The sequence below is a fragment of the Oncorhynchus gorbuscha genome, linkage group LG16, assembly GCF_021184085.1.
Source record: "Oncorhynchus gorbuscha isolate QuinsamMale2020 ecotype Even-year linkage group LG16, OgorEven_v1.0, whole genome shotgun sequence".
Lineage (NCBI taxonomy): Eukaryota > Metazoa > Chordata > Actinopteri > Salmoniformes > Salmonidae > Oncorhynchus > Oncorhynchus gorbuscha.
Window position 1 is genome coordinate 17,556,680 of NC_060188.1, and position 21,729 is coordinate 17,578,408.

General features: G+C 44.6%; 1 protein-coding gene across 3 annotated transcripts in view; it reads right to left on the reverse strand.

Annotated features, from left to right (window-relative positions):
• LOC123998812 (microtubule-associated serine/threonine-protein kinase 1-like) overlaps positions 1-19,467 on the reverse strand; it is a 78,184-nt gene extending 58,717 nt beyond the window's left edge. The window contains exons 1-2 of one of the 3 annotated variants that reach the window (XM_046303983.1): positions 18,663-19,467; positions 10,259-10,287 (exon numbers count right to left, since the gene is read on the reverse strand). In XM_046303983.1, coding sequence (XP_046159939.1) covers positions 10,259-10,287; positions 18,663-18,701 — 68 coding nt within the window. In that variant the 5' untranslated portion in view covers positions 18,702-19,467. Of the gene's footprint in view, positions 1-7,408; positions 7,530-10,258; positions 10,291-18,662 lie in introns of those variants that run through there. The other 2 variants (XM_046303982.1, XM_046303985.1) reach the window with 2 other exon arrangements.
• Positions 19,468-21,729: the final 2,262 nt, after the last annotated feature.

The following is a 21,729-nucleotide window of genomic DNA, read 5'->3' on the forward strand; positions in this document are numbered from 1 at the left end:
TCTCTCCCTGACATCCTACTTCTCCCCCTGACATCCTACTTCTCCCCCTGACATCCTACTTCTCCCCCTGACATCCTACGTCTCCCCTGACATCCTACGTCTCCCCTAACATCCTACTTCTCCCCCTGACATCCTACGCCTCCCCCTGACATCCTACATCTCCCCCTAACATCCTACTTCTCCCCTTGACATCCTATTTCTCCCCCTGACATCCTACTTCTGGTCATCCAAATGTTTCCCGGGACAATGGTGGTCTTCTCTGATATCGCGCAGTGGAGGAGCTGGATGTTCCAGTGGGGCCAGAGGATAAACAAGTGCATAGAGAGGGCCCGGCAGTCTATCAATCATCTGGTGTATGCATTTCAGGGAACACAATCCGCCACCCTGATAAGCAGTGTGTCCCTGGGATGTCCCGTAGGGATGGAGTGCATTTGATGGATGAGGGCAACAACGTATTCCTTGAGAGTTTAGAGTTGGTCTCTCCAGTCTCTCCAGCGTGGCAGTTTCCCAAGGTTTGGTGTTGACAATGAACTTCACTTAGCGAGCTAGCTGTGCTATGTGGGAGATATTGTCAACATTGAGTTGTGCCGGTTCATGATCAGTCCATACAGCTAATGTTAAAGCCTTGTTAGCTTGTAGCTAGCTAGTTAGCTAACATTACTGACTAACATTAGTTGGCTAGCTAACTGGCAATAGCACCCAAGGACTTTTGCTATCTTATTTGTGCTTATTTGTTTGTGCTCTGATTACATGCAAGTTTCAAGGTCAACAGTTTACACAGATGACTTCAGCCATGTGAAAAACCTTCCATAGCAAAATATAGCAAGCTTTCTTTGCTTGTAGCTTGTCTCTCATCCGACTGGTGAAAGCTAGCTACTAGCGCTGTTGCTGAGCAATCCAAGTGCTTTGGTCTGGTTTTAGAACTCTTGAAATTCGGCTTAAAAGATGCCCAGCTAGGAATGAGAAATCTGCCCAGAAGCGGCCCTTTTCCGGGAGGCCATAACTGATTGAATCAGCTCGGAATCGGGTGTCGGACTCGGCCGGAAATCAAAATGAATGATTGACCAGAATCGTCCCGATGTTTCCATCTACCGGAATTCAGACTACTTTGCCGGCATTTTACCAGAATCCCTCCAGAAGCGGCTCGATGCAATTGTAAATAAATGTATAAAAATGACCTGATTTAGTCATTTTATACATACAAATTAGACCCATCCACAATTGTTTTAAATAATTGAATTGATTTATTACCCCCTTTTCATCATATCCAATTGTCTTGTCCCATCGCTGCAACTCCCAAACGACCTCAAGAGCGGCGAAGGTCGAGAGCCGTGCGTCCTCCAAAACACAACCCAGCCAAGTCTCGCTGCTTCTTGACACAATGCATGTTTAACCCGGAAACTAGCCGCACCAATGTGTGAGAGGAAACACAATACACCTGGTGACCGTGTATGCGCCTGGCCTGCCACAGTAGTCGCTACAGCGCGATGGGACAAGGACATCTCGGCCATCCAAACCCTCCCCTAACCCGGACGACGCTAGGCTAATTGTGTGTCGCCTCATGGGTCTCCCGGTGACGGCCGGCATGGGTATTGAACCAGCATCTGTAGCAATGCAATTTGCACTACGATGCAGTGTCTTAGACCTCTGCACCATTCAGGAGGCCCCATCCACAAAGGTTTTAATTGTCTTGCACAAAGTATCAAAATTATAAAATACTACTTAAAGAATTTAAATTTTTTTTTAAATTTATCACAGAAACAATGAGAAAATATGGAAAAATAAATAAATAAATAAATGTTAATTATATAAAGCAGCCTGTGTAATCATCTGCCAGAGAGTAGCCTCAATCTGCCCGAGCCCCAAGTAATATATTTGGGCCAAATTGTCCCGAACTCAATCCCCACAACCTAGCCATAAGTAATACTGCCGAAGGCAGCCCAGACTCGGGCCACATGACGTCGGCCAAGTCTAACTCTCAGTCGAGTGCCCGACTCTCAGACGGAATCAGCCCAGATCCACTGTGCTAGCTGGGTGTTAGCGTTGTCAGAAATATAACAAAAGAGTAGCACATCATCGGTTCTTAATGGACAGAAACGAGCACATGAGATTGATAAATTCTACATTTAATCAAAACTGTTGCCCCTACAAACATATTCAGTCCAAAAGCAAGTCTAATAATCACTTTATGGACTCTGTAGTCTTGGTCTTATCTGACTCCTAGATGTTGAAGGAGGGAGGGAGGGAGGTCGGGAGGGAGGGAGGGAGGGACAAGACATTTGATTGTTTTCCTAATTCTAACAACCCAGATGGGTCATGACCAGAGGCGGGGTGTGTGTTGTGTACCTGAATTTAACATTGAGCTTCAACCAATGCCATACTACTGTGGGGGCGATAGCCAGTTAAGGGAATCCCAACTGACTGTAGATCAGTGTCTAGGGCAGTGATATTCAAACTATTCTTTCGCCCCCCAACAAAAAAAAACCAATAAATACATTTACTCAATAAAATAACAATTTTCAAATGATCTTTCTCAAAAACGTTTGTATAATTGTCCCATACAATAATCTTCACTTAATTATTATTATTTTTTAATTATAACCCCAACATTGAATACCACGGGTCTCGGCGCTTACTTCAAAGCTAGAACAGCTTTTGACGTTGCAGTCTCAGAGATAAAACATTAGCTTCTTGTTATTGTCTTTGATTAACAAAGATCCCTTATTTTGTCTAGAAACATAGAGGCTGACAGAGAAACAGGACAGTGTCAAGAGTGGCATTCTTCAGATTCAGTATTGGGGGTAGACTTTTCCTGGAACTGAAGTCAGGCTCCGACGGGACTAAAGAAGATCAAAGAGAATAAAAGCCCCATTACTCCACAGAATGGATTTTTACTCTAAGAGAGGAGTAATGCTACCACTTCCACCAAAGCTACTGCTATTGAGTCCAAACATCCCCTGAGAGACAGGAGACCACTCAGAAGGACGGATTCTTTGGTCTGGCCCAGGTATCTCGACACCCCACTTACCTCCTTCGATGTGTGATATGTGTGGTATTGGTTGAAGGTAGATTCAGCTAAATCACATTGCCACGAGCAGCACCGAAGATATATTGAGATAAATAAGATGCGAGACTTCACTCTCACAGTCACACACAGTATCTGCGTATGAGCACGGGTTCGCTTCACACTGTGAACAACATGGCAGCCAGGGCACCAAAACAGTGGAGAAGCCTTGTGGTTCAATGCTCTTAGATGTTGTGAAAATTGACCCACTACGCTCTTTACTTTCTGCACTTTCATATTACTGAGTCTACCTTTAAGTACTGTGTAATAGTGGGTCTGATGGCCTTGTTTGTTTGTAAGGGTTTAGGTGTGGCCATTAGAGAGGGTGGTATGTGTGTGTGTGTGTGTGTGTGTGTGTGTGTGTGTGTGTGTGTGTGTGTGTGTGTGTGTGTGTGTGTGTGTGTGTGTGTGTGTGTGTGTGTGTGTGTGTGTGTGTGTGTGTGTGTGTGTGTGTGTGTGTGTGTGTGTGTGTGTGTGTGTGTGTGTGTGTGTGTGTGTGTGTGTGTGTGTGTGTGTGTGTTCTAGGGAGGGGTTGGGAATGGAGACGTGTTGTTTTCGCTCTGATCATTTTTGTGATGAGGTACACCTGAGCCCAGCACCTGAGGGACGACACTCAACACTCATTATCTCTCCTTTTATCACTCCTTCCCTCTTTATCTTCTTTACCTCTCACTCCTTCCATCCTGAACACACCCACCCACTACATCTGTATTTAGCTAACACACACACGGAAACACACACACCCCCACATAAAAAGAGGAGAGACTTGTGTGCACGCATGTGCTTGACTACAGCTGAATGGACACTCATCCCAGGATGTTCTCTCGCTCACGAGCTCTCTTTCTCTCTGCCATCCTCTCTTTCGTGTTTAAACTGTAAAGAGCTGGATACAGACAGAAAGAAATAAGGAGAGGGAAAGATAGAGAGAGAGAGAGAGAGAGAGAGAGAGAGAGAGAGAGAGAGAGAGAGAGAGAGAGAGAGAGACAGAGAGACAGAGAGAGAGAGAGAGAGAGAGAGAGAGAGAGAGAGAGAGAGAGAGAGAGAGAGAGAGAGAGAGAGAGACAGAGAGAGAGAGAGAGAGAGAGAGAGAGAGAGAGAGAGAGAGAGAGAGAGAGAGAGAGAGAGAGAGAGAGAGAGAGAGAGAGAGACAGGAGAGAGAGAGAGAGAGAGAGAGAGAGAGAGAGAGAGAGAGAGAGAGAGAGACAGAGAGAGAGAGAGAGACAGAGAGAGAGAGAGAGAGACACAGAGAGAGAGAGAGAGACAGAGAGAGAGAGAGACAGAGAGAGAGAGAGAGAGAGAGAGAGAGAGAGAGAGAGAGAGAGAGAGAGAGAGAGAGAGAGAGAGAGAGAGAGAGAGAGAGAGAGAGAGAGAGAGAGAGAGAGAGAGAGAGAGAGAGAGAGAGAGAGAGAGAGAGAGAGAGAGAGAGAGAGAGAGAGAGAGAGAGAGAGAGAGAGAGAGAGAGAGAGAGAGAGAGAGAGAGAGAGAGAGAGAGAGAGAGAGAGAGAGAGAAAGAGAAAGAGAGAGAGGCCTGTGCATGTCTTCACTGCTCACATAACCCCAGTGTGTTGGTCCTTGATGGAGGCTGAGATAGAGATATTACCCCTGGGCCCTGGGCCCTGTGCTCTGACTCACTCCCTCTCTTTCCCGCTCTCATTTTCTCTACCCCTTTCTTTCTCCCTCACTCTCTCTCCTCACTTCCTCAAGCCACTTTGACTTGAGGATGTGACTTGAAGATAATGTAGTGTGATAATGGCATGTCCATTCAAAACAAATAGGGAATCATGTTGATAACTTAGCTGCTAACTTAAAATGGTAACACAGGCCGATAGATCTATTACACTGCAGTGTAATGGGAATATAGACGTGTTTGAAAATAATAATATAGGGGCACTATGAGATGATTGAACACACAAATTCATTTGAAACTACTACCATCAGCATAACAGAATTCTTGTTAATCAACATGCTGACTAAGTCAAGTATTTTCTGTCTGGTGGGTGTTTGTGTGTGTTGGTGTGTGTGTTAAAACTGCACTAATAACAGGCCAGAGGCAGCCTAATCCCTGGCCAATCAGCAGGAGAGAATGAAGTCATTGTGAGTCAGAGGGACTGGGGCACAGTAGGAGTACTTCTCTGAGAATAAAGCAAAATGATGTTGATCATGGCTAGAACTAACTGTTTTATAATATTCTGTGTCAGAGAGCTACAGTTGAAGTCTGAGGTTTACATACACCTTAGCCAAATAGATTTAAACTCAGTTTTTCTCAATTCCTGACATTTAATCCTAGTAAAAATTCCCTGCCTAAGGTCAGTTAGGATCACCACTTTATTTTAAGAATGTGGAATGTCAGAATAATAGTAGAGAGAATTATTTATTTCATATTTTATTTTGAAACATCACATTCCCAGTGGGTAAGAAGTTTACATACACTCAATTAGTATTTGGTAGCATTGCCTTTAAATGGTTTAACTTGGGTAAAATGTTTCGGGTAGCCTTCCACAAGCTTCCCACAATAAGTTGGGTGAATTTTGGCCCATTCCTCCTGACAGAGCTGGTGTAAATGAGTCGGGTTTGTAGGCCTCCTTGCTTCAATATATCCACGTAATTTTCCATCCTCATGATACCATCTATTTTGTGAAGTGCACCAGTCCCTCCTGCAGCAAAACACCCCACAACATGATGCTGCCACCCCCTGCTTCACAGTTGGGATGGTGTTCTTCGGCTTGCAAGCCTCCCCCTTTTTCTTCCAAACATAACGATGGTCATTATGGCCAGACAGTTATATTTGTGTTTCATCAGACCATAGGAAATTTCTCCAAAATGTATGATCTTTGTCTCCATGTGCAATTGCAAACCGTAGTCTGGCTTTTTTATGGTGGTTTTGGAGCAGTGGCTTCTTCCTTGCTGAGCGGCCAATCAGGTTATGTCGATATAGGACACGTTTTACTGTGGATATAGATACTTTTGTACCTGTTTCCTCCAGCATCTTCACAAGGTCCTTTGCTGTTGTTCTGGGATTGATTTGCACTTTTCGCGACAAAGTACGTTCATCTCTAAGAGACAGAATGCGTCTCCTTCCTGAGGGGAATGACGGCTGCGTAGTCCCATGGTGTTTATACTTATATTCTATTGTTTGTACAGATGAACGTGGTACCTTCAGGTGTTTGGAAATTGCTCCCAAGGATGAACCAGACTTGTGGAGGTCTTGTGGAGGTCTTGGCTGATTTATTTTGATTTTCCCATGATGTCAAGCAAAGAGGCACTGAGTTTGAAGGTAGGCCTTGAAATACATCCACAGGTACACCTCCAATTGACTCAAATTATGTCAATTGGCCTATCAGAAGCTTCTAAATCCGTTACATAATTTTCTGGAATTTACCAAGCTGTTTAAAGGCACAGTCAGCTTAGTGTATGTAAACTTCTGACCCACTGTAATTGTGATAGTGAATTATAAGTGAAATAATCTGTCTGTAAACAATTTTTGGAAGAATGTATTGTGTCATGCACAAAGTAGATGTCCTAACCGACTTGGCAAAACTATAGTTTGTTAACAAGAAAATTGTGGAGTAGTTTATGTGTATGTAAACTTCCGACTTCAACTGTACGTATTCCCTTACAGTCATCGCTCAACAAAGAGTTTATCTCAGCATCACTGAGTCAACCTGATTCAAACAGAGCCATGGATATAATCAAACAGTCAACTTTCCTTTTTTGAGTCAATGATTAGTAAAAACTATATTAAGCCTCAAATAATATTACAGTCCTATCTTAGCTGGTACATAGAGGATGTCCGTAGAACCCCTGACACAGCAATCTTTATAAACACTAATCTAAGCCACTCGACAGCCTCACTCAGCAGTACTGGGCAGAAATACAAAACCAGATGGACACTCACACACACACACACACACACACACACACACACACACACACACACACACACACACACACACACACACACACACACACACACACACACACACACACACACACACACACACACACACACACACACACACACACACACACACACACACACACACACACACACACACACACACACACACACACACACACACACACACACACTCGGTGACCTTATAAGCACAAACACATCAGTCGCACTGTCAATGCTAACCACCTCCTAATGTACACTTAGCTGATACACAAACACAGAAAGGGAGAGAAACACAGATAGATGAGGTGATGGAGAGAGGGAGGGATAAGGGAAGGATAAAAACAAAAGGGAGGACAGGGAACAACATCACGTATTACAAAGACAGAATCCCCCACCCCTCAGGACACACTGACCTATTTAACAGTGCCCTTTGTTTTATATTGTACCTTTTGGTGCGTCGGAACATGTTGCTTGCGTAGGGAGGGTAGCTTAGCGTAATGCTAAGCAACGAGAGCAGTTGAGAAGTGAGAGTCAGGAAGCAGCAGGGTCCCTTGAAAATGTCATCGAAAACGCTCCCTCAACCTTTAGATGTGCACCGGTGTCTGAGTGATGTGGCGGTAGACAAACGACAGTAAAGGAGAGGGAGGGAGGGAGGGAGGGAGGGAGGGAGGGAGGGAGGGAGGGAGGGAGGGAGGGGGAGGGAGGGAGGGAGGGAGGGAGGGAGGGAGGGAGGGAGGGAGGGAGGGAGGGAGGGAGGGAGGGAGGGAGGGAGGGAGGGAGGCTGTCTTTGATTTTAAATAGGAACAAAAAAGAAGACAGGGAATTGTGGATTGTGTCTCAAGGGTAAAGGCCATGGCAAGGGAAGGGATGATGAATTCATTATCCCAGGGAGGAGGAGAATACTCTCAAAGAAGTCCAGAGCTTGTTAATTGAAGCTGATGCTAGAAGGTGGTAGAGGTGTGTGTGTTTATCTGCAATATGTGTGTATACAAGTGGACGTGTTGTGCATAACAAAAAACAGATATTTTAAATTAGATATGTGCACATCCATTCCATAATTCATCCAAGCAAATGTAAAACCACAAAAGTGCTGATAAATACAAGCCTTCTGAGAACAATAGAGGAGACACCACATCCAGATGAATAGATCAAGGCAGTAGATGAATGTGAGGCCTACTCCAGTGAGCTCATCTATAATGGATGATATGGATGATACTGGTCTGAGGGGAGGGAGGCCTAGAATGGGAACCAGACTGAGACAGAATGAACCCAGATGGTACATCTCCGGAGGAGAGCATAGAGTTGATGACTAAATGGGGGACAAAATGAAAGCTGAATACCACTGTGAGGGAAAGATAGAGGAGATGACCAGTGGTCACTGAGGTCAGAGGTCAGCACAGTCCCCAGGTTCATTTCCTGGTTTATTTCCCATGGGTATGGTGTGGGTGATATGGGCAGGGGGAAGAGAGGGGTTACAAAGAAAGGCAGAGAGAGGGACTGGATGGAAGTAGGGACAGAGACTACACAGAGAGACTGCTTGGGTCTGTGTTCTGTATGCTGTGATTATAAACACACACAAGCATGCACATACACACACACACACACACACACACACACACACACACACACACACACACACACACACACACACACACACACACACACACACACACACACACACACACACACACACACACACACACACACACACACACACACACACACACACACACACACACACACACACACACACACACAATGATATAATGATAAAAGCTTAATCTACCACATTATTAACTTATTATAACATTTAATTAACACAATAAATCATTTCAGCCATATCTTTGTCTTGCTGACACAGACAATAACACACTGGAGCTGTTTCCCTACCACACACAAGCTAGGGTGTGAGAAGGAGGGTGAGCGAGAGAGAGCGAGCGAGAGACAGAGCGAGAAAGGCAGAATGAGAGACAGAGCGAGAGAGGCAGAGCGAGAGAGGCAGAGCGAGAGACAGAGCGAGAAAGGCAGAATGAGAGACAGAGCGAGAGAGGCAGAGCGAGAGAGGCAGAGCGAGAGAGGCAGAGCGAGAGAGGCAGAGCGAGAGACAGAGCGAGAAAGGCAGAATGAGAGACAGAGCGAGAGAGGCAGAGCGAGAGAGACAGAGCGAGAGAGGCAGAGCGAGAGAGACAGAGCGAGAGAGACAGAGCGAGAGAGGCAGAGCGAGAGAGCGAGCGAGAGACAGAGCGAGAAAGGCAGAATGAGAGACAGAGCGAGAGAGGCAGAGCGAGAGAGACAGAGCGAGAGAGGCAGAATGAGAGACAGAGCGAGAGAGGCAGAGCGAGAGACAGAGCGAGAGAGGCAGAATGAGAGACAGAGCGAGAGAGGCAGAGCGAGAGACAGAGCGAGAAAGGCAGAATGAGAGACAGAGCGAGAGAGGCAGAGCGAGAGAGGCAGAGCGAGAGAGGCAGAATGAGAGACAGAGCGAGAGAGGCAGAGCGAGAGACAGAGCGAGAAAGGCAGAATGAGAGACAGAGCGAGAGAGGCAGAGCGAGAGAGGCAGAGCGAGAGAGGCAGAGCGAGAGAGGCAGAGCGAGAGAGGCAGAATGAGAGACAGAGCGAGAGAGGCAGAGCGAGAGACAGAGCGAGAGAGGCAGAGCGAGAGACAGAGCGAGAAAGGCAGAATGAGAGACAGAGCGAGAGAGGCAGAGCGAGAGAGGCAGAGCGAGAGACAGAGCGAGAGAGGCAGAGCGAGAGACAGAGCGAGAGAGGCAGAGCGAGAGACAGAGCGAGAGACAGAGCGAGAGAGGCAGAGCGAGAGAGAGCGAGAGACAGAGCGAGAGAGGCAGAGCGAGAGAGAGCGAGAGAGGCAGAGTGAGAGACAGAGCGAGAGAGGCAGAACGAGAGAGAGCGAGAGACAGAGCGAAAGAGGCAGAGCGAGAGACAGAGCGAGAGAGGCAGAACGAGAGACAGACAAAGAAAGAGGACGAAGTGTTTCAGTACCATGGAAAGCAATCAGACACAGAGCGCTGTCTACCCAGACAGACAGCAGGATTGCCTCCTCCATTCATTCTAATTCCCCTCTAAGTACCTCTCAAGTATCCTCAAACCCACAATAGGGTGTTGAAATGCTAATCATGTCTTAACAGGGATTCAACAGGGATGAAATCTTCCAACCAGGACAGTAGAGCCCTCGTCTGATAAAAGAGTTGTTGTTTCCAAACACACACTTCCCCTGGCTCCTGGTGTGTTTCTTAGGGAGTGCCCAGTTGGCCAGGAGGGAGGGACGATGTACTAACCTGCTGTTCTTGCGGGGCAGTGGCAGATCCTTCTGGAAGAAAGGCAGAAAAAGAGAGGACAACAGAGATCAGGTACTGGTAACATTAGAGGGATTCACAGGTTACGAGGTGGTTAGAAGCAGAGAAACAGACATCAACTAAACCCCTGTACGTCACCTCACCACATTTGTACATAAGCTAAGCAATGGAATGTTATGACTTGACACCTCCCTTCAGTCTCTTAGTCCACTTGGACCTTGCCTCTGCTATAAAGACTCACATATACAGGACATTAATATACACAGTACATGGTATTCTGTGTGTCTTTGTTTGTGAATTCCGTTGGGGGAAAGATACCACGAAACAGCCGAACAGAGAGGATGGGTAAGTGCATTATGTGCTTGTATATGTGAGTGTGTACTTCAGCAATGTGGACCAGTGCTTTGAAGTGGACCAACACTCTCTCTACCGTTCCCTCTGTAAGGGAGTGCGCAACTAGTGGCAGGGAAGTCAGGCGCAGGAGAGCAAAACTGGGTAATCAACGGAGCAGTCTTAATCATAAAATCACCGGAAACCAGAACAACAAACAAATGGGTACAAAACCCGTTGCGCACCAGAGAAAACGTGCACATGCACTTACAATAAACAATTCCGCACAAAGACCTGGGGGGGGGGGCAGAGGGTTAAATACACAACATGCAATGAGGGAATTGAGACCAGGTGTGTGGGAAGACAAGACAAAACAAAAGGAAAAGTGGATCGATGATGGCTAGAAGACCGGCGACGCCGACTGCCAAGCGCCTCTCTCTCTCTCTCTCTCTCTCTCTCTCTCTCTCTCTCTCTCTCTCTCTCTCTCTCTCTCTCTCTGAAATGCTTCTAACTGAGGCACTGGTTTAGCATTTGGAAACAATGCCAGGAAAATAAAACTAACGTGTGGATTGTGTGTGTGTGTGTGTGTGTGTGTGTGTGTGTGTGTGTGTGTGTGTGTGTGTGTGTGTGTGTGTGTGTGTGTGTGTGTGTGTGTGTGTGTGTGTGTGTGTGTGTGTGTGTGTGTGTGTGTGTGTGTGTGTGTGTGTGTGTGTGTGTGTGTGCTTACATGTATACTATAAGCTATTAGGGCTTGGAATTCCCAGGGACTTCACAATACAATATCATCACAATATTAGGAGCTGATACGATATGTATTGGAATTATCATGATTCTATATTGCGATTTGATGTTGCGAACATATTGCTCACTATATGTCTGCTGCAGAGAGACGAGAGAGCATGATAAAATGAGTTTTGATCTGTATGGGAAATAAAACTGCTGAAATAATGTTGGCTCACTATTTAAAAGGAAGGTGGAGAACAAGCTATAGGATGAAAAATACCAGAGTTTTGGCGCAGCTACAGCCGACTATCTCTACCTACAATTATTTGTATTATTTTCTATTATTACAAATTAATAATTAATATCATCCAAAAATAATGTTTGTGATATGTAACTGTATCAATTTTTTTCCCATCCCTATAGGAAATAGACTGAATAATGTGTGTGTACAGATTTAGTCTTACCCCAGAGAGAGTTGGTAAAAGCTATGATACTTGGGAGAGAAGGCAGAACCTTGATTGAGGAGTAAATATGAAATAAATCATTTTGGATCAAAAGAGAAGTAACCTCACCATTGTAAGGTCAGATTCTCACATGAGTTTTACACCCAGCACAAGCCGAAGGTCATCGATAGTTGTTGGTGTATGTTAAGCTCCTCCCATGTGTTTACATGTTAATAGAAACAACTTCCTCTTTCCAAGGATGACCGAATATTCAACCTATTGATTCCTCCTCACTCCTCCTCCATTGGTCAGACTAATTGATCCTGAGCCATCAGAGCTCTGTACATTACTTGAAAGTGTGGATGGAGGGAAGACAGTGCAGAGAGAGTCTAGCAATGTGGAAGGTGTATGAACATATCTCAGACACAACATCATAAGCTATCCGGCTCGTACCTGTCATACTGCACATACCAGTGAATCACTTTATAATTGCCACTTTAAGAGCTGTGGCATAGATCCATATTGAGTCTATGCCTGTACTGAAATGCACTTTCAATAGATACTCTCCATTGCACATCATTTTTCATCCAGGTCATGTAACCTCTCATAACATGATTATCTAGTTTGCTTTGACACACAAAGAGCGGAAATCTTTTTATACTACAAGTGCAGACTAGTTAGAGTAAGAAAGAATGAAGAGAAAACCTTCCGAATATAGAGGTATGAAACCAAAGGAACAAAGCAGGATGCACTAAGCCGACTGCGGCATTTAATCAAAATGAGTCTGCTCATTGTCTGATGTCCTCAGTAGGGCCCTTTACTGCTGTGGCCTGTCTGAGGCATGTCTAGACAACAAAGAGAACAATGTGGTGCATCAAAGAGAATGCGACCTTCTATTTGTCTGGGAGGAAGGAATCAGAACCATGGACAGGGCCCTACAGGTGTAGGATCTTCATTTGGAAAATTCATTTAAATTTAATTTGGACATCAGGAAAATAATCCAGCAGCTACAGGAAATGTGAATTATTATGTTGATTCTAATTAATGGGAATGTTTGTTGGGGTTGATACATTTTAAGCAAGAGAAAATCAAGTCTGAAATTTCAAAATGTAAATTGCTGTCACGGATCCCTCCAAAACTTTCATCATGCACACCTGTCCCCTATTCCCACTGATTAGTATTTGTATATATGTGTCCTTTGGTTTCCATTGGGGGGTCGGTTATTGTTCCCATGTCCGTTGGTGGTGTGAGTGCCTGTGCGTTGGTGCAGCGGTTATGCTGTGTGTTATATATATTGTGTATTATGGGCATTGTCCTGTGTCGGTCAACAAGGTTTACCATCGCTCTTTTGTTTGGGTACAGCCCAGTGTTTTTGTATACGTGTTTGTTTTGGGTGTATTAAAAAAAACTATTGCGCCTGTCTCCAAAACCCTTTATACCAGCAAAAGGTGCCTCCCCTCCTGATTATTAATTTGCTTTAGATTTGCATGAGAATGTCAGATAATGTAAGTTATAATGTCATGTTTTCGAATAAAAAAATATGCAATGAATAAAGGTCACCCCCTCAAACTGCCTGACAAACAACATGATTTTCATTGTTGAACCAATATTTTAATGCTCTCTCACTTTGTCAGGCCATATGGGGAGAAACTCATGTCACACTGAAATATAGACTTTATCGATGGCCAGCCATTGTGTCATTGACTTAGTCAATCCAGGAAGCTGAGACTAATGAAAGAGATTGTAATTGAGTTTCCGCTCTCTGAATGTTAAACACACTAAAAGCACAGCGACTGGCTGACGGTAGAGACTGGTGCTCTGAATCTGATAGATCTGGAGCGGATTGACGACAGATGGAGCTCTGTCACAACCGTACTGTGCCCACTGACTGATCACAGATTTGAAAGCAAAACAATTATGCTCTATATTTACCTCCTCTCTGTGACGAGGATGACTGCTCTTCCAGAAGGTTCTGCACTGTGGATTGAGGAGTCTAAATGGTCCTTTTGAGTCGCAACCACATTGGGATGTTTGGGACACAATGACAAAACATACGTCAAATGTCTATGAATATTCAAATAGACTGTATTGTCCTGTGATTGCTGTGGTTGGCAGCATTACAAATACAGTTCAGGTCCATGTTTATATTGCCTGATTGTAATGCTGTGTACAGTACAGTATACTATGCTGTGGTCCAGGGGGAGGTTGAACTCTCAGTTATAAGTCACTGTTCCACCGGATGCACCACAGTATACTTGTGTATTCAGCCCAGAGCAGAACGTGGTGCCTGGTGACCGTTTCAACACGGGATGGTGCATCTCAAGGAGTTTTATCCTTTCAATAAAAAATCCTAATTTATAGAATACCAGTGATTGTGATGTACAGTGCATTTGAAGAGGAATCATCAATCCAAAGCCGCAGCGTGGTAAATGTTCATGTTATTTTTATTTAAACTGAACACAAAACAAAATAACAAAGAGAATGAACGAAAATGAAACAGTCCTCCTGTCAGGTGCAGAAACACAAAACAGAAAACAACTACCCACAAGACACAGGTGGGAAAAGGCTACCTAAGTATGGTTCTCAATCAGAGACAACAATAGACAGCTGCCTCTGATTGAGAACCACACCCGGCCAAACACACAGAAATAGAAAACATAGAACAAAAAAAACATAGAATGCCCACCCCAACTCACGCCCTGACCAAACCAAAATAGAGACATAAAAAGGATCTCTAAGGTCAGGGCATGACAGACCCTGTCACGCCTTGGTCATTGTATTTTGTGTTTTTGGTATAGGTTTGGGTAGGCCAGGGTGTGACATGGGTTTATATGTTGTATTCGTATTGGGGTTTGTATTATTTGGGATTGCGGCTGATTAGGGGTGTGTCTAGTTAGGCTTGGCTGCCTGGGGCGATTCTCAATCAGAGTCAGGTGCTTGTCGTTGTCTCTGATTGAGAACCGTATTTAGACAGCCTGACTTTCGCGTTGTAATTTTGTGGGTGTTTGTTCCTGTCTCTGTGTTGTAGTCACCAGATAGGCTGTAATAGGTTTCACGTTCCGTTTGTTGTTTTCGTATTTCAGTTATTTCATGTACCGCAATTCCTTCATTAAAGTCATGAATAACCTACACGCTGCATTTCGGTCTGACTCTCTTCATTCAACAGACGAACGACGTTACAGACCCCTTGACTTTTTCCACATTTTGTTTTGTTACAGCCTTATTCTAAAATGGATGAAATTGTTTGTTCATCAACTTACACATAATACCCCTGAATGACAAAGCAAAAACAGGTTTTTAGAAATGTATGCAAATGTCATAAAAAAATGGAAATATTACATATACATAAGAATTCAGAACCTTTACTCAGTATTTTGTTGAAGCACCTTTGGCAGCAATCATGTCTACTTGGGTATGACGCTACAAGCTTGGCAACTGTGTTCTTGGGGACCTTCAATGCTGCAGAAATGCTTTGGTACCTTTCGCCAGATCTGTGCCTCAACACAATCCTGTCTCGGAGCTCTACAGACAATTCCTTCGACCTCATGGCTTGGTTTTTTCTCTGACATTCACTGTCATCTGTGGGACCTTAAATAGTAGGATGTGTGCCTTTCCAAATCATGTCCAATCAATTGAATTTACCACAGCTCGACTCCAATCAAGTTGTAGAAACAACTCAAGGATGACCAATGGAAACAGGATGCACCTGAGCTCAATTTTGAGACTCAAAGCAAAGGGTCTGAAGACTTATGTAAATAAGGTATTTCTGAGTTTTTTAACATACATTTGCAAAAAAAAAGTATAACTTAGGAACAAGTCTTTGAATGTCCTTGAGTGGCCCAGCCAGAGCCCGGACTTGAACCCGATCTAACATCTCTGGAGAGACCTGAAAATAGCAGTGCAGCAACGTTCTCCATCCAACCTGACAGAGCACACCAAATACAGGTGTGGCAAGATTGTAGCGTCATACCCAAGAAAACTTTAGGTTGTAATTGCTGCCAAAGGTGATTCAACAAAGTACTGAGTAAAGGGTCTGAATACTTGTGTAAATATGATGTTTCTGTTTTTCATTTTTAATAAATTAGCAACCATTTCAAAAAACCTGTTTTTGCTTTGCCATTATGGGGTATTGTGTGTAGATTGATAAGGGGGAAAAACGATTTAAATGTGGAAAAAGTCAAGGGGTCTGAATGCATTCTGAAAGCCCTGTATATAGAACCTTCCACCCCCAGCTGGGATATGGATGCTGATGAAGACCTAATGGTCGAAACGTTGTAGTAATAAAATCCCCAGGGAGCATGAGCAGCAGTGGGCAGTGTTTTCCTTTCTATTAAACATAAATTCACCTAGAACTTCAGAACCTGCAAAAAGTACCTGGATGAACGTATGTTCTTCAGCTTTTGTACAACACCTCAATATCAGCAATATGGTGCTACTTTAATTATCTTCCCCCAGACCACTTCCTGGCAGTAATCTCTGTGAAGCTCTCTGATAATGAGATGGGCTGGCTAAGACACCAGCCAGCCATGAGGATCAGACAGAGGCAGGCTGAGAGTAATGCTGCTGCCGGACCCTGCCATGCTTCCCGAGATAGGAGAAACAGCAGCACTATAAATGGTCGTCTGACGTCATGCCCTTCAGCTCCTCCTGTCTGAGCCGGAAGAGAAATGTCCCCGGCTGTAATGAAACAGTACCGGCTGGACTCCCTGCCCACAGCTACACCACCGCTGGCCCCATCATTTTGTGGACACACGAAGGACAATGGTGAGAAAGTGAGTCTGGGGGGCTGATCAGAACCTAGACAGGGGCCTACTCATCGCCTCAGTCAGTGTCAGTGATTGGCTAACCGTACTATGTCTGACAGATGGAAAGTGGCTGGGGAGGAGGGTGAAACTGTAGTATGGAAGTGTCATGTCATCCCCACTGGCTGGCACACAATCCTCAATAACCCACACATTATTCAGGTCCCTCAGAAAACGAGCGAGCAGCGCCGGCTCCTTCCAGCTGTATGAATAATCCGTTATGGACCGTTCACCTTGTAAGGAAGCCACATACTGTGTGGTCCCTGTGGGACTCAGATCTCATCCTTAGACCACTGGCGGAGGAGGGACTGTGTGTGTGTGTGTGTGTGTGTGTGTGTGTGTGTGTGTGTGTGTGTGTGGCACGAGCGTAGACTGTGTTCCTGCTCGTGTCTGCCGAGCATGGCTCCTGTGTGATCTCGACGTGTGTGAAGTGTGTGTGTGTGTCCTTCTGTCATGCAGATGATAGAGGACCCAAAGCGAGGGTCCAAACAGGGAATAACAGAAACTGTCTGTGAGGGGAATGACAAGTGAAACAGACTGTAGTATGGAAGTGTCATGTCAAAAACACGACAGGACAGGCTGGCACACATGGTGAATACAAAACCTCAAAAGGAATAACCCAGGGGAAAGGATCGGGACATTATTCAGGTCGGTCCTTCCGCTGTATGCTACTGTACATACTGTACATGTATATACGTGTGTGTGTGTGTGTGTGTGTGTGTGTGTGTGTGTGTGTGTGTGTGTGTGTGTGTGTGTGTGTGTGTGTGTGTGTGTGTGTGTGTGTGTGTGTGTGTGTGTGTGTGTGTGTGTGTGTGTGTGTGTGTGTGTGTGTGTGTGGAGGCTGGAGGGATAGTGTGGAGCAGATACAAAGATGTTTGTTTCATGTTAGTCATGTTGAAGCAGTGCATTATGGGGCTGGCCTTTGACCTGCCCTCTGTGGGAGTGGGGTGTGTCACCATATGGCGCAGAGAGATGAGAGATGCGCCAGAAAGGGAATTTTAAACAGACACTAACGGTTGTGAGAGTGGCTAGGATGATGAGACTCCAGGGAGATCAGCTGTTGGATGTATCTGAAGGATGGTCATCCAGACACTATCCATCCTCATAAACACACAGAGAGAAGCACACTGGCATACACACACATCTTCCTTATGCACATTCATGACTCATGCTTGTTGTTGAGACATGTAGATGTTTCTAGTTGTCACTAGTTTGCTTTGCCCTATGTTTTACTTTACACACACATCCACTGTTTGTTTGCTGTTGTGTTTGTGCTGTTGCCAGTGTCTTCTGTCTGTGTTGTCCATTTAGTCTTACATTACTTACTCTTGCCAGGCCATCATTGTAATTAATGATTTGTTCTTAATTGAATTGCCTGGTAAAATAAAAAAAATAAAATACTGTGAAGTCAAGCATATGTGCACCGACACAGACCCCACCACACATGATGGAATTGAGAGAGTTGAAGATGCCATGAGGTGGATTTTCCCAGCACAATAAAGAAACTGAGTAATGGTCAACCCCAGTCTCTCCATTCCCAGCTCTCTATCCTCCCTCCTCTTCATCCCTATACTGCCCAGCCCTAATCAGGCCCTAAGGCACTCTGCCCGCCTGGCTGGCCGCTCAGCTCAGTTCACTTGACTGAATCACACTCCAAGGGGGAGGGGTGACCCGTACTTAACCAGGCTACTTCATAATGGATGAACACGTCGGCTTCAGTAATATGAACATGTTATATCAATATGCATGGCGGTACATTTTCATTATGGAGATATTACCTTGAATGGCATTATAGACATAGAGTCGCCAAGTATCTTATGAATATGACCTCTGCTGAGATACATTAAATCAAGATTTCTGCAGCTGAGCATATGAAGTCATAAATGCATAACACAGTTGTTATAACGTGCTCTAAAAAGGATGTTGTGTGTGGGTAATTGGCTATTAACATATTAGCCTAAAAATTGTATTGAACATAATCTCAACTCAATGGCACATTCTGTACGATTTCTATTGACATGAGTGTAGCCTACATGGAACTAACTGTCAATTAGAAATACTATCAAACACATTACACCCGGACCTCACCTGCAGCCTCCGACGCCGAATTATCCCCGAGTCATCCATGTTGTAATAAGGCGCAGTCGGATGGGGAATTCCCCAAAACAGCCCCCTGACCCTTCACTTGTTTCGGTTTCGACCCAAACAACTCTGCGGCATCCACTGGCTGTCCGGTTCTCACTCAAATAACACAGCCGAGACGGCGGCGTTGCTCACTTCGAGCCAAAGCTCACAGTGCGCGTGTAGTGTCACGTTGAGGAACCGCTTGAAAACCACCAAATGCCAGGATGTCCTGTAGAATCTGAAAAGAGCAGGGTCTTCGGGCTTTTTACGTCTCTAAAATAAAGTTATTCCGCTGTAGCCTATAGGTTAATTAAATGATTAAGTCAATGACTCATAAATCCCCATGTTGATAGTCGACTGTCACCTTCACTTCTTCCGGTTGTTTTTCGAGCATCTTTGTGCACCACCAACAATGTCTTTAGAGACTTCACTTGCAATATAGTCTACTGCACCAATTCTTTGGCGGGGTCTAAAATAAGTTACACCTACAGCATTAAATGTTCACAACACACCAGAATGTTCATTTCGCGGTTGATGCTGCTTGAACAACGGTGCGTGACGTGCAAAGATGCTTCCTCGAGCTCAGTTAGTCCCGTTGACATTGTCGCTGGTTCGCCCAGGAATCCATCCACTTCTTTGGACTCCCAAGGCAATAACAGTCCATGACATAACAAAACACATCGTCGTTCCGCTCAACCTTTAAACATTCGAGAGAATGTTCTTCTCCCTGGCTGCATATCGCGGTCCATTCATTATTCCACCTTCACTTCCTTTGATAACGGACGACAATAGCGCGATATCTGTAACCCTTCCGTGCCCGGGATTCCCTCACGCCCCTCCTCCACGCGCAATCCGCAACCGGGCCAGTGTGATGAATTTAACATCCCTCTCCCCTCGCCACAGGTAAATGGGGGGGATAAAAATGATAATATGGGGTGAACTACTTCATTGTTGGGCAACGACGAGAACCGCATGCTTGCGAACGGCCATACTGGTCATTCCGGACCATGGACAGCGCCACGTAGGCTACGAATGAGTGCCTTAGCGTTTAGATAGTTTTACTGCGAGCCAATGCATTGTCATTATTTTTTACCAGCTTTACAATCAAAATGTTGTACATTGTATACGATATACAGTACCACTCAAAAGTTTGGACACACCTACTCATTCAAGGGTTTTTCTTTATTTGTACTATTTTCTACATTGTAGAATAATAGAGAACACATTGAAACTATGAAATAACACAAATGGAATCATGTAGTAACCAAAAAAGTGTTAAACAAAACTAAATATATTTGAGATTTGAGATTTTTCAAAGTAGCCACCCTTTGCCTTGACAGCTTTGCACAGTCTTGGCATTCTCTCAACCAGCTTCACCTGGAAAGTTTTTTCAACAGTCTTGATGGAGTTCCCATATATGCTGAGCACTTGTTGGCTGTTTTTCCTTCACTCTGCGGTCCAACTCATTCCAAATCATCTCAATTGGGTTGAGGTCAGGTGATTGTGGAGGCCAGGTCATCTGATGCAGCACTACATCACTCTCCTTCTTGGTAAAATAGCCCTAACACAACCTGGAGGTGTGTTGGGTCATTGTCCTGTTGAAAAATAAATTATCGTCCCACTAAGCACAAACCAGATGGGATGGCGTATTGCTGCAGAATGCTGTGTTAGCCATGTTGGTTAGGTGTGCCTTGAATTCTAAATAAGTCACAGTGTCACCAGCAAAGCACCATCACACCTCCTCCTCCATGGTTCGCCTTGGGAACAACACGTGCAAAGATCATCTGTTCACCTCCTCTGCGTCTCACAAAGACATGGTGGTTGGAACCAAAAATCTCAAATTTGGATTCATCAGACCAAAGGACAGATTTCCATCAGTCTAATGTCCAATGCTTGTGTTTCTTGGCCCAAGCAAGTTTCTCATTATTATTGGTGTCCTTTAGTAGTGATTTCTTTGCAGCAATTCGACCATGAAGGTCTGATTCACGTAGTCTCCTCTGAAAAGTTGATGTTGAGATGTGTCTGTTACTTGAACTCTGTGAAGCATTTATTTTGACTGCAATTTCTGAGGCTGGTAACTAATGAACTAATTATCTGCAGCAGAGGTAACTTTGGGTCTCCTTCCTGTGGCAGTCCTCATTAGAGCCAGTTTCATAATAGCACTTAGTGGTTTTGCGACTGCACGTGTAGAAACTTTCAAAGTTCTTAAAATGTTCCCGATTGATTGACTGTCATGTCTTTTTGCTTATTTGAGCTGTTCTTGCCATAATATAGACTTGGTATTTTACCAAATAGGGCTATCTTCTGTATACCACCCCTATATTGTCACAACACAACTGAGTAGTTAAAACGCATTAAGAAGGAACGAAATTCCAAAAATTTAATTTTAACAAGGCACACCTGTTTATATAAATGCATTACAGGTGACTTCCTCATGAAGCTGGTTGTGAGAATGCCAAGAGTGTGCAAAGCTGTCATCCAGGCAAAGGGTGGAGAATAATTTCAAATATAAAATATATTTTAGGTTACTAAATCAAATCAAATGTATTTATATAGCCCTTCTTACATCAGCTGATATCAAAAAGTGCTGTACAGAAACCCAGCCTAAAACCCCAAACAGCAAGCAATGCAGGTGTAGAAGCACGGTGGCTAGGAAAAACTCCCTAGAAAGGCCAAAACCTAGGAAGAAACCTAGAGAGGAACCAGGCAATGTGGGGTGGCCAGTCCTCTTCTGGCTGTGCCGGGTGGAGATTATAACAGAACATGGCCAAGATGTTAAAATGTTCATAAATGACCAGCATGGTCGAATAATAATAAGGCAGAACAGTTGAAACTGGAGCAGCAGCATGGCCAGGTGGACTGGGGACAGTAAGGAGTCATCATGTCAGGTAGTCCTGGGGCATGGTCCTAGGGCTCAGGTCAGTTGAAACTGGAGCAGCAGCATGGCCAGGTGGACTGGGGACAGCAAGGAGTCATCATGTCAGGTAGTCCTGGGGCATGGTCCTAGGGCTCAGGTCCTCAGAGAGAGAAA